The following is a 13,603-nucleotide window of genomic DNA, read 5'->3' on the forward strand; positions in this document are numbered from 1 at the left end:
GTAAAGATAGACATCCTCAACCCAACTCACCCTCATAAGACTGCATATTAATGTGCAGCACCCTTCCACTATCACATCCTAGATCCACTGCCTGCTAAATGGCAAGATGGAGAGATCAAGGGGAAAAAGAGGAAGGGAGGGGGAGTGTGTGATGCGAGCAGAGGCACGAGAACTGATTGTTGCAGATGAGTAGATGGCTCTCCCTCTCTCCAGCGCTCCTCTCTCATGCTCATTTCCTCATAGATACAAACACAGTGCTTCTCTTAGAAGAGAGAGGGATTCTCGCAGGTGACGTCCACTCCGGATGATGCAGGAACAGACATAACATGCCTGCCGGATCGCTGCTGTTGACTTTGAGAAGCATCAGGTGAGTGGAACTCCGCATTGTGCACTTGTGTTTGTGGGAAAGAGGGAATTGTGTTCCATCCGTTACCAGTGACATCATGATGGAGCTCTTGACTGTATTTGCATTGCTTTATTCCAGGGTTGTTGATATGACTAATGGTGGAAGGGTTGAATATACATTGTTGTATGTAATGTTTTGTATACTTGTGATTATTTTATGCCATTATAATTTGTCACTTTGTGAGCCTAGCTTGTGGGAATAAAAGCCTTTTTCAATGTGGGTTAAGGCCAAGACGAGGCCAAGATTATCCATTTTTCGTACCCTGAGGTTACACTAAAAGTGCTTGTCATGTCAAGAAACCAAAACAAACTCTTCTCATTCATAAATAAAGATTATCTTTCAGAAAAGACAATTGCTCCAGGCACTTCCTACTCTTGTCACAGGAAGTCATGACAGGATGTGGAATTGAGTTGTAGAGTTTTCCTTCAGGAATGGATGAGTGCATGATTTCATTTTATTTAAACTTCTTGTTTTTCTTGTGACAATAGTCATCTCGAACATGTATAAATGTTTTTGCACAGTAGGCCTAAATGTTTAAATGTGCTTTTTGTTGCGAAACCATAATAACAACAGGTAAAACTGGTTACGTCAGGGCACACATGGTTTATAAAACTATGATATGAGACTTTTTTTTTTTTTTACTTTATCACCATGGGTCGATATTGTATATTTAAATGTGCATTCTCATTTCCTCTGCTTTTACATTTAGGTTATCTTCGCCATTATCTAACACATTTTTAACACTATAATAATAACAATAATAACAAATCTTAAATGAATATCCATTTTTCCTACAGTACAATGTTGTGATGCCTGAATTTACATGAAGCATTTAAATTGATCAATACTGTTTTATTTATCATTTATTTGGAGAAAATAATCTAGAATTTTAATATAGGCAATTTATCGGTTATCAGTCATAACAGTTATTGTCTTATCAGTGCATCCTTTCTGTACTTTCCCTCTTAATAGATTGGGTTGAAATCTACAATATTTCCAGTTCAAAATATCAGATTATACAGATGTTACTACAGTAAAAACATGATTAATTTTCATGAGATATAAACCCATATCTCACTCACTTGTAACTAGTTTTTTTTTTTTTTTTGTTTTTTATGGGGTAACCCACAAATATCTACGTTGGATGTTTAGCTAAAAATGTTTCTGATTTGATTTAATTTTTAGTTTTTTAGAATTATGTACACTACTGTTCAAAAGTTTGGGGTCAGGACGATTTTTATTTTTTAAATAAATTAAGTAAGTAAGGACATTCATTCAGTAAGGACACATTAAATTGATCAAAAGTGACTGTAAAGACATTTATAATGTTACAGAAGATTTATATTTCAAATAAATGCTGTTTTTTTTTTTTTTTTCAAAGCTGCAGTCTGTAACTTTTTTTGGTTAAAAATGATCCAAAATCAATTTTTGAGCACGTACATAACTAGCCAGTGTTCAAAACTATCTCCTTACCAGTGTTGGGTAAGTAACTAATTACTAATTACTAATTACATCATCAATATTGTATTTAAAATACTTTCCTAATTACTCTGTCTGAAAAGTAATTTAATTACTCAAGTAATTTAACTCGTTACTAATTAATTCTTAAAATCCCTATAAACCTTGACCGGATAGACAATAGAAATGAAACTCTTTTAATAATTTAAATATGAGTCAAACATTGAATAGTTTAGCCTTTTATAGCTTTTTAAAACATTTTAGTTTCATTAAAACATACTATAATACTTAATTTTTTAGTAACAAATAGGGATGTCACTATACCAAAAATCTAGTCGATACTGATACCACCAAAAGTGCACAATACTCGATACCAAAGTCGATACCACGGTAAAAATAAAAATAAAACAATGCTTTATATTTTTTCAGGTAGGTCTAATAGTAGTAAGTAAAAATACCACAGAAATTAAATAATCAAATATAAAATAACTCTGCATAGTCATAACTGTATAAATTAAATATAGATTAATCCTTATTAAAGTTTTTCTTTTGTTGTTTGATTATCATTTATAATACAGACAGCCAATAGTAGACAGTAGACACTGCTGTCACTAATGGACGGAGACAATATGCTGTTACACATGCTGTTCACATTCACATAACCAACGCGAATATACGCCAAGACGGGCATTTTGACATAACTGTGTGTGTATTTGAACGTTTATGTGTAATAAACCGCGAAAATTTGACACTCGCAAGAGGCAAATATGTGTGTGCGCTTTGGTTGAGAGCGCGCTGACTGAAGACCGTCTCTCAGAGAGCGCGCACAGTTTTTTCTCTCTAGGACATAGTTTACATTTTACCGTAATGTTCTTGCCTACCTGTGTCAAAAAAGTGAAGTAATTGGATTATTTCCATTCTGCAAAACAGCCACTCGCTTCTGCCGACATCTTCAGACAGCGACTACGCAGCCAACTGGTTCGAAGTTATGAACTCACGCGCAAATCACTACAGCTAACGATTTTAAAGAGGCAGTGTTCACTTTTACCTTTAGATGACAAATTTAGATTTTAAATTCAATATTGATTTAAACAGAACTGTTGAACTAATTTACAGTATGTAACGCAAGTACATTATAAGTAACTGTAATTAAATGACCTAAAAATGAACAGTAATCCCTTACTTTACTTTTTCAGTGGATAAGTAATTTAATTACAGTAACGCGTTACACCCAGCACTGCTTCTTACCTTAGCCCGATTCACAACAGTAAGCTTGTAATAATGTTTTAAAATAAAATCGGTGCTGGTGGGTTTCCGCGGGAAATTCGAGCATGTTGCTGTTTGTCTTTGCGTCACATCTGTATACATGAAGAAGGAGTCACAGCTAGAAGGCTATATGGCATGTGAGGTGGATCATTTTATAGCCTTTTCTCACAGCAGCTGCAATAATTCAACTTATTTTGATGGTGGATTGTATGGTATGACAAATTAATGTTAGCGATTAGACTGTACAGAAATTGAAATCTACAGGTAATGCTAATACACACTAAATACACAGTCATGCAATACTGATATTGTTAACATTAACAATTTGAGAACAAAGTATAACAATAATAATAATTTGCACAGTTTGGCGTGATCCGAGCTAAGCAATCATTAGATTTAATCACCATTGGCAGCGTGATTTACTGTAATGTTTTTTTTCCCTCAGTCAGAACAAAAGTGGCAGACACGTTACTTACTTATTCAGACATTTTGTGGTGAAAATTCTAACTTTGGTCATAATTCAAGACTACAATCTGTGATTCCGAAGTACAGTATCCACACCGATGTGGTGACTGACAGCAAACTTTAGATTCATCCATGCTGAGGAGCCGTGCCGATGCACAACTAACATAAAGATGATAATTCCACAAATAACTGCAATTGCAGGTTTCAAACAGAGGTGGCGACAAAGAGGCAAAATTACAGACTGCAGCTTTAACTTTCTATTTATCCAATAATCCTGAAAAAAAAAATGCATCACAATTTCCACAAAAAAATATTAAGCAGCGCAACTGTTTTCAACATTGATAATAATAATAAGTGTTTCTTAAGCAGCAAATCAGCATATTATTATGATTTCTGAAGGATCATGTGACAATGAAGACTGGAATAATGATGCTGAAAATTCAGCTTTACCATCACAGGAATAAATTACATATTAAAAGAGAAAACAGTTATTTTAAATTGTAATAACATTTAACAATAATATTGTTTTTAGTGTGTTTTTGATCAAATCATTGCAGCCTTTTTTTTTCTGACCCCAAACTTTTGAACAGTTGCATACAGTACTTCTCTAATACTATTGGGACCCAGTCGTGCTTTCACAGTATAGAGGAGTGCTTCACATCAATCAATGCCTGTCACTGAGGTCCAGTCTAACTTTGACTTCAGTATTGACTGGCATGATGTTACACATTTGATTATTTGTCGGCACGTGTGACACATAAACTATTCTTGTTGTTCTGTGTTGACCGGTACCAAGGACAGAATCCCAAAAACTGCTTTTCACATAAACGTGAAATGATAAATAATTCTAGACTATATTACACAATATATTTTACCTTGAAGGTATGTGCTTGAGTAACATATTACATACTGTAATGATCAATTTTGTAAAAATGATGACTGACAGTTTTCTCATTCTCTCCTCAGAGGCTGAGCTGGTGAATGTAAACAGAGGCAGAGAAACACTGGGCAGCATGTCTTATGAAGAAAAGTGGGTCACTTTGAGCCCAAACGAATTCTCTCTTCTTCAAGACTATGCACAATGTAAGGCCTTTATTTTGTAATTCTTCAGGTGGTTAGTTTAAAACCAAATTTGTCCAATGTTTGTTTATCAATGCATTATTTATAGTTCAATTCAGTTATATGTTTACTTAAGAACATAAAAACTACTTTTTAATCAAGATACATTTAATTGAGAAGCAAAATTTCTTAAGATATTAAGTCTTATACTGAAAAAATGATCAAAATAAAGTGAGTTTATGCTTAAAACAAGAAATAATATCTGCCAATAGAGTCTGAAAAGTTATCGTTTTCCCTTTTTCTGACCCCAATGGCCGATATTTTTTCTTGTTTTAAGCATAAACTGACTTAATTTGATTTTAAACTCAATTTTTCAGTAAGCAAGACTTAATATCTTAAGTCATTTTTCTTCTCAAGTAAATGTATCTTGGTTTAAAAATGTTTAGATATTTGTTCTGAAAAACAAGACAAAAATAATTAAGAAAAGAAAATAATTAAGTAAGAAAATCATTTTTTGCAGTGTACTATATCAATTCAATTCATCATTCATGGTTTATTCTTCAGTATCTCCAAAGAGCATCTCCATCCTCTAAATATCCTTGCGGAGACACCCTGACAGGCTGCCAGTTCACAGGAATACAAATCGAACCATTTAACACCATTTGTGCATGTGTCACTTAAGGAAATGTCATTTCCTGTCTGGAGCTTAAGGTTAAGACTTCAGTCTAATCCAATCGCTACCAGACTATGATGGGAGAGAAAATTCTGACTGACAGTTATTAATTCCCCTAAATACATAATCCATCAATGATGAACGTTGATTCCTTTGAGTGCTAATGCTGTGGTGGGAGTCAGTCTGACCGAAGTGTCATCTATAATCTCTTTTTGGAGGAAACGGTTAGTAAAGCCCTGTGTTTGCTGTCAAAGTAGACAATTTTCCATCCATTATGTATTATATTTACCATTAAGATAAAGAGATAAAACTATTCTTAGACCATTTTAGTAGCAAGAATCTGCTTGACATAACAATAATAAAGGATCGATTGACCAATTCGAAAACCAACCACATAAAGATCAAGCTACAGATTTGTGTCATTTAATTACTCCAAAACCTGCATTCATACATAACAAATCAACTGTCAAACAGAGGATCTTTCATTACATATGCAGAGAACAGAGATTGTCTGCATTTAATTGAGTAATCTGAATAATTGATGCCCCCAGAACCCGCTGTTTCCTGTGCCAGGCCAGGGCTTCTCTCATTCTGATTGGCTAGCATGCAGTACGACAATATGGGTCATTAGTGAACATTAGTGAAGAGGAAGGAGGGATATGTCCCTCTGCAGCTGAATGTCTGCTATTTGATAGTCGTGAGCTTTACCATCATCAGACTCATTGATAGAGACAATCTGATCTCCTCAAAGATGCACTCTGGTGAATCCGTGCTGTTTTAAAGGGGTCTTATTATGCTTTTTTACATTTTCAGGTTTCTTTAGTGTGTTGCTGTTTGATTCATTTATTTTATTTATTTTTTTGAAAATTTACAAAGCACAAAGTCCACTACAAAGAGAGTTTCTGAACTCCCTGAAATGCCTTGATTGATTGTAGTCTTGAGTTTTCTTCCAGGAACATTGTCACAATATTCCTCATTTAAAGGGTTAGTTCACCCCAAAAATGACAATTCTGTCATTAATTACTCACCCTCATGTCGTTTCACACCCATAAGATGTTCATCTTCAGAACACAAATTAAGATATTTTTGATGAACAGAACGCAACATAATTACCATCATTCAAGGTCCAGAAAAGTACTAAAGACATAGTTAAAAGGGTTAGTTCACCCAAAAATGAAAATTCTGTCATTTATTACTCACCCTCATGCCGTTTTACACCCGTAAGACCTTCATTAATCTTCGGAACGCAAATTTAGATATTTTTGTTTAAATCCGATGGCTCAGTGAGGCCTACATAGGGGAGCAATGACATTTCCTCTCTCAAGATCCATTAATGTACTAAAAACATATTTAAATCAGTTCATGTGAGTACAGTGGTTCAATATTAATATTATAAAGCGACGAGAATATTTTTGGTGCGCCAAAAAAAACAAAATAACGAATTATTTAGTGATGGCCGATTTCAAAACACTGCTTCCTGAAGCTTCGGAGCGTAATGAATCAGCGTGTCGAATCAGCGGTTTGGAGCACCAAAGTCACGTGATTTCAGCAGTTTGGCGGTTCGACACACGATCTGAATCATGATTCGATACGCTGATTCATAACGCTCTGAAGCAGTGTTTTGAAATCGGCCATCAATAAATAAGTCGTTATTTTGTTTTTTTTGGCGCACCAAAAATATTCTCGTTGCTTTATAATATTAATATTGAACCACTGTACTCACATGAACTGATTTAAATATGTTTTTAGTACCTTTATGGATCTTGAGAGAGGAAATGTCATTGCTCCCTATGTAGGCCTCACAGAGCCATCGGATTTGAACAAAAATATCTCAGTTTGTGTTCTGAAGATCAACGAAGGTCTTACGGGTGTAAAACGGCACGAGGGTGAGTAATTAATGACAGAATTTTCATTTTTGGGTGAACTAACCCTTTAAAATAGTCAATGTGACTAGAATACTTTGTGCGCAAAAACTAAACAAAAATAACGACTTTATTCAACAATTTCTTCTCTACCCTGCCAGACTCGTATGCATTTGACGCAGTCAATGCAGTTCAGCTCTTCCATTTTGAATAAAGTTGTTATTTTTGTTTTGTTTTTGCGTATTCTCGTCGCTTCATAACATTAAGGTTGAACCACTGTAGTCACATTGACTATTGAAACAATGTCTTTAATACCTTTCTGGACCTTGAATGATGGTAATTATGTTGCGTTCTGTTCATCAAAAATATCTTAATTTGTGTTCCGAAGATGAACATCTTATGGGTGTGGAATGACATGAGGGTGAGTAATTAATGACTGACATTTCATTTTTGGGTGAACTAACCCTTTAAAGAATTCTTGCTCAAAAAGCATACTCAAAAAGTTGAGTTGTGTAAAGCCCAAAGTATATACTTCACTTTTTACGCGTAAGCATGGGTCAGCGTACAGTGCGCGTGACAAGAATTTCGTCATCAGAAGAGTACGTGCGTACTGTATGTGCACCGCCGGTGTTCTGAAATATTCAGTGTCTGAGATTTTCGGTGACACTGGGCGGAGCTTACATGAATATTCACGAGTTTCCTGTTTTGTGTTAAAGCGCCACTGAAAATTTTAGTGCACTGTCCTTGGATCACAGAACCGTTTTCGGTAACGTGATTGTGTTTCTGCATCGAATGAATTTAAGATTCTTTTTTATTAATAACTGTTTATGTTTACAAATATTTATATGGAGAAGACATAATTGTCAAAAGTATGAGGATTATTATTGTTATGTGGATAATCAGACATACACACTGCTGTGATTGTTCTGTCATTTCTTAATTGCTTGCTCAGTTGGTAAATAATTTTCAAAGGGACTTTATTAAATCCTAATGTGAAGTGTTATTTTTTTCATATTATTAGGAAACATTCTCAATCTTTTTTCCCACAAAATGATGCATTTCATTGACAAAACATTTTAATGTGGAAAAAACATGATGCACTGTGAATCAGGATTCAGTTTAACACAGTGGTGATATGAAACTATATGGAACTAAGTTGTGAAATGATCAAACCTGCAGTACATTCACAATGAAATGTTTTAGTTCTGTTCTACAAGCTTTCTGTAACAATTAAAATGTTTAAATTTTAATTATGTTTATTTAGCAGCTAAAATAATAGACCATGTAGTAATTTGCATATCTGTAATATTAAAGATGAAAGTAAATAATGAGAGTAGTTTCATTTTGAATAAAAAAGAGCAACTGATTCTGTGTTGAAATTTTATTCACAAACGAGGAGAAGTCATGAAATATATATAATTAGCAAAAACACTTGTATTTAAACACACATTAACACACTTTACACAGGGTCTTGGGATCCCAGACAAATGAAAGTTTGGTCTGCTCATATGACCCCAGTGATACCAGCCTTTGCTACTGACACATTCGATCTAAAATATATAATAAAATTACTACAAACCTGTATTATGAAAATGTTTAATACACTGTGAAAAAGTGAAAAAATAAAGTGTCTGCTTTGTCTGGGGTACAGGGATATTTATTGGCAAAAGTCATCATATTTGGGAACGAATCAAGGTTATATTAGCTATAGACATTATATTAGTTATTACATGCATAATTCATCATGGCCTATTTGGATAATCATTAAACTATATTTAAAGTACATTAACATGTTTTCATGCATGTGTGCAATTTTGGAAACATAACATATATAACACTAGATATTTAAGTCTACCCAGATTAGAAGTGCTTCTGCAAACTAGGAAAGTTTACTGCTGCCTTCAGCACAGGAGTTTACAATTAATATTATTATGCTACCATACATTTCGGCAAACTTTTACAACTATATGCATTAAAGACTTAAGGTAAAACAGAAACAACAAAAAAAGGCTACTTAAAACGCTATTGGCTCGTTTAGCAAATCCTAATGACACCTCTGGCAAATCATTGGCTGTGTTCATATCAAACATAGCTAACACATGACACGATATAACATAATATAGCTTATATATAAAATATTGTGCATCAATAACAGTTAGAAACGCTAATTACCTTTAATGTAAGCCGAAGAGCGTGCACTAACATTTTCAGAGTCGTTTTAACACAAAACAGGAAACTCGTGCATATTCATGTAAGCTCCGCAGTAGCCCCTCACTGCAGAACACTCGAGATCCAGGGGTTGGAGTCGAGTAGGTTTAGGGATATGTAAAGTGGGAGGAGTTGGATCTAGTGTTCTGCAAGTGAGGACCATCTCAAGCTCCGCCCAGTGTCACCGAAAATCTCAGACAAATATTTCAGAACACCGGACTTTGTACGCGCAGGTCGCACATGCGCATTTTTTTTTTTTTTTGTGCAGTAATTAGTTTATCCACAAGGTGGCAACCGTGCCCTAGGAGCGTCGATTCACAAGGTAGTCAAAGAAAAACTGCATAAACAGACAGACTGGAACACATGCAAGCTACACAGACAATGGTGGCCTACATAGATGAGAGCTTGTACGAAGAGGTTAGAAAGTACCATCATTTGTGCAACTCTAGCATGAAAGAATACAAATATATTTACATGGTTTGTAACTCGTTGCGAGAGATTGTTTTCAAAACTGAAAAATCGAACGCCTGTGTACTCGTACGAGTCAAGTGAAGTATGCTTTGCAAGGCTGTGTGTTCGACTGTGCGCGTACACTAGCGTATGCATAAAAAAATGAAGTATACCCAGGGCTTTAGTTGTGTGTTGAAACACGAAATTATGGTAAGGGGCTTGACATTTCCAAAACACGCTCAAAGTGGTTGACCAATCACAACACACTGGTCCAGCCGACCAATCAGAGCACAGGAGGGGCTTCATAGAGTACCTCTGGGATGACATGTTTTTGTAGGCCAACCCGGAAGTTAGCGGCGCACGGGTTCCCTCGATCGAAAGCCAATGCATTTTTCCCATAGACTTTTGGAAAATCGCAAAAAATAAGCTCTGTGTTTAACAAAGGCTGATGACACTTAAGCGTTTTGATAATCTTTACAAGTTAACACAACATTTATACATTTTGAAGCCTAAATAAAGTGGTCAGATATAAAAAGCTAACAGTAGGCTATAAACGGACTACAGCACACCATGGTCACGGCTCAACGTCACCACCACCAAGCTTCCTCAAACTTTATTTAAAAAACAACTTTATTTAAAAACATGCTCGCTGATTATGATCTGCGCTGTGTATGAATACTTATCCACTTTTTCATGAGAAATGCTGTCCAAATGTCCTGTTTGTCATGATGACGTCTAAAGTCCCCGCCAAAGGAAGTAGTCCCTTTTAGCAATTTGTTAGCAACCGCCGTTTTTAAGACACAATAAAGGTTTAACTGGTGTGTTTTATGTCATAGATCAAAACGTGAACATATTTAGAGGCTTTGTTAACCACAGACCTTATTTCAGGTGATTTAGCAAAAACCCATTCAAAAAACCCATTGACTTCGGGGCGATGGAACCGGAAGTCCTAAAATGCTAACTCGCTTCCGGGTTTTGCCTACAAAAACACGTCATCCCTGAGGTACTCTATAGAGATTGGAACCAAAGCTGCTTTAAGGCAAAAAAATGAGTATCGCAGCGGTACGCAGGGAAGGAGACCCGAGGACGGTTTTTTTTTTTATGGATGTCATTGGAGGAGAGGCTTCTCTATGCTGAATAAACTGGTTTTGTAGGAAAACGGCTTATCGTTTAATGAATTGACAGCCTATCGGCTAATCTTCAACATGTTTGCCATAAAACATTAGTTTTGGATTGTTCTATTTTTAGAGTTCATACTGAAAAAATGCTGTTTTATAAGAGAAGTCAGACAATTTTTGCAACTGGTAGGATTCAGTTTACGGTACTTCAAATCATCATATTAGAATGATTTCTGAAGGATCATGTGACACTGGAGTAATGATGCTAAAAATTCAGCCATCACTGGAATAAATTCTATTTTAAAATAGAAAACAATTAAAACATTAATATATTTATATAACAGTTTTTACTGTAATTTTGATTAAGTAAATGCAGCCTTGGTAAGCATAAAAGACTTCTTTTAAAAGCATTAAAAATCTTATAGATCCCAAACTTTTGAATGGTAGTGTAACCTTGCAATATCCCCCCCAAAAATATCAAGATCTTCATCCTTCATCCTCCATCAGACATGTTTATCATAAAAAAGATGTATACAAGCTATTGTCTGTTTTTTTTTGGGCATAACTTAGCGCTACATCAACACATCATTGACCCTTAAATGTCTTAAGCTAAATTTCCTAACACTTTCTTTACTATTATCTTCTTCTTTTTTTCTCCTTTGTTGCAGACACAACGAAGAAACTAAAAGATGTTCTCCAGGAGTTTCATGGAGATGGGATTCTGGCCAAGTATAATCCTGAAGAGGTATTGCAACTCTTTATGCTCTCATGAAGCACACTATAATGCAGTGTTCATGCTGAGCTAAGAATGCTATAGTGGAGCAAATGTTATGAAGATGATGATGATATAATTTAAGCAGATATTAGAACCATTAAACTATATGATGTTTGGACTGGGTAATGAAACCATTGTGGTTTCCAAAATTGCTTGCCGTCCATTTACTGAAGATGCCTCTTGCTTGTCATTTTGTTCTGCATAGAAGCCAGAAATCTTCAGTCAGGTAATTTGTCTTTTTATATTTTTATCTGATCATGCAGTTATTATGTTAGTATGAAGTATTAACCAAGTAAGAGGGGAAATCTCCTTCAGCAGGAAATTGACTTTGAGGGTTTCAAGCTCTTCATGGAGACCTTCCTGGAGAATGAACTTGCTGAGGAGTTCTGTCAGCATCTCTTCCTCAGTTTCTGCAACAAAGACCCAAAGCCAAGCCCCTCCATGATGGACAAACAGAGAATCATGGGTAATTTGCATCTTCCCAGTCACACAGGCTGTACAAACGTATGCAAACATATTTGAGAAAAACTAAAAATGTAATATACTGTAATATCTAATCAAGAAACCGCCACTAAGCTAGTTTAGAGGAAACATCTTGTCAAAATTACACTATACCGTTCAAAGGTTTGGGGTCAGTATGATGTTAATTTTAAGAAATTAATACTTTTATTCAGAAAGGACACATTAAATGGATCAGAAGTGACACTAAAGACATTTATAATGTTACAAATGATTTCTGTTTCAAATAATGTTGTTCTTTTGTACTTTCTTAAACATATTAAGCAACACTGATAATAAGAAGAAATGTTTCTTGAGCAACAGATTTCTGAAGGATCATGTGACACTTAAGATTGAAGTAATGATGCTGAAAATTCAGCTTTACCATCACAAGAATAAAATATACTTTAAAGTATATTAAAATGGAAAACAATTGTAATAACATTTCACAGTATTACTGTTTTTTTAATGTATTTTTGATCCAATAAATGTAGCCTTGTTGAGCATAAGCATTTAAAAAAAAATTGTACCCGTTAGCATAAAAAAACAATAATGTTGGCCACATATATGCACACAAAGCAGCTATATTTTGTTTATTCCTTTTATTCAGTTTTAATTGTATAACTTTGTCTTAAAAGCAATAGAGCTGCAACAATATTTTCTAGAAACACCACCAGGGCAAGATTCAGTGTAAAAAAATGGAGAAAAAAAAATGGAGAATCTACACTGTAAAAAAATATTTTCATGATTTGTTATGACAACATTTTTTCTTTTGTCAAATAAACTTCAATAATTAATGTGGTTCAGATAACATAATATTTTGAGTTTCTGTTGATTAAACCAATCGCCTTCATTGTATTAACTCAAATTTTTAATTTCGGTGAAGTCAAAATTTTAAGTCAACCAGGTATCTTACTTTTTTAAGTTAAACCAACAAGTCTTTTTTACAGTGCAGGGATTTCTAGTTTTAGTTCTCAGAAAAAAAACAAAAACACATCAAATACACAGAAATCATGGTGCTTTAAACATAATCAGATTGTGCTTTACAAGGTCTAAAGCTGATAAAGGGAAACTGCACTCCGTCAAAGGTGACAACCTTGTCCAAACCTCTCGGCACAATCCAGCTGAAGGATATGATCTGCTATCTCTCTCTCCTGGAGGGTGGACGACCAGAAGACAAACTAGAATGTAAGATCACTTACTATACCATTCTATTTTTATTTAAAGTAACTTACAGTATGCTTGCATGTGGAGGAAGCTCTTTATATTGGCTTGGGTTTCCATTTGGGTCCATAAGTGGTTGCCAACTGGTTTCCATAATGGAGAAAACATGAGGCTGTGCTGCCATCTACTGGCAGCTTTTGT

General features: G+C 34.9%; 1 protein-coding gene across 2 annotated transcripts in view; it reads left to right on the forward strand.

Annotated features, from left to right (window-relative positions):
• The first annotated feature begins 47 nt into the window (after positions 1–47).
• Positions 48–13,603, forward strand: part of dgkb (diacylglycerol kinase, beta) — a 75,602-nt gene continuing 62,046 nt past the window's right edge. The window contains exons 1-6 of one of the 2 annotated variants that reach the window (XM_051862637.1): positions 48–367; positions 4,562–4,678; positions 11,634–11,710; positions 11,946–11,966; positions 12,056–12,206; positions 13,289–13,426. In XM_051862637.1, coding sequence (XP_051718597.1) covers positions 4,609–4,678; positions 11,634–11,710; positions 11,946–11,966; positions 12,056–12,206; positions 13,289–13,426 — 457 coding nt within the window. In that variant the 5' untranslated portion in view covers positions 48–367; positions 4,562–4,608. The remainder of the gene's footprint in view (positions 368–4,561; positions 4,679–11,633; positions 11,711–11,945; positions 11,967–12,055; positions 12,207–13,288; positions 13,427–13,603) is intronic. The other variant, XM_051862638.1, reaches the window with a different exon arrangement.

Source organism: Ctenopharyngodon idella, chromosome 15 (assembly GCF_019924925.1).
Source record: "Ctenopharyngodon idella isolate HZGC_01 chromosome 15, HZGC01, whole genome shotgun sequence".
NCBI classification, from domain to species: Eukaryota; Metazoa; Chordata; class Actinopteri; order Cypriniformes; family Xenocyprididae; genus Ctenopharyngodon; species Ctenopharyngodon idella.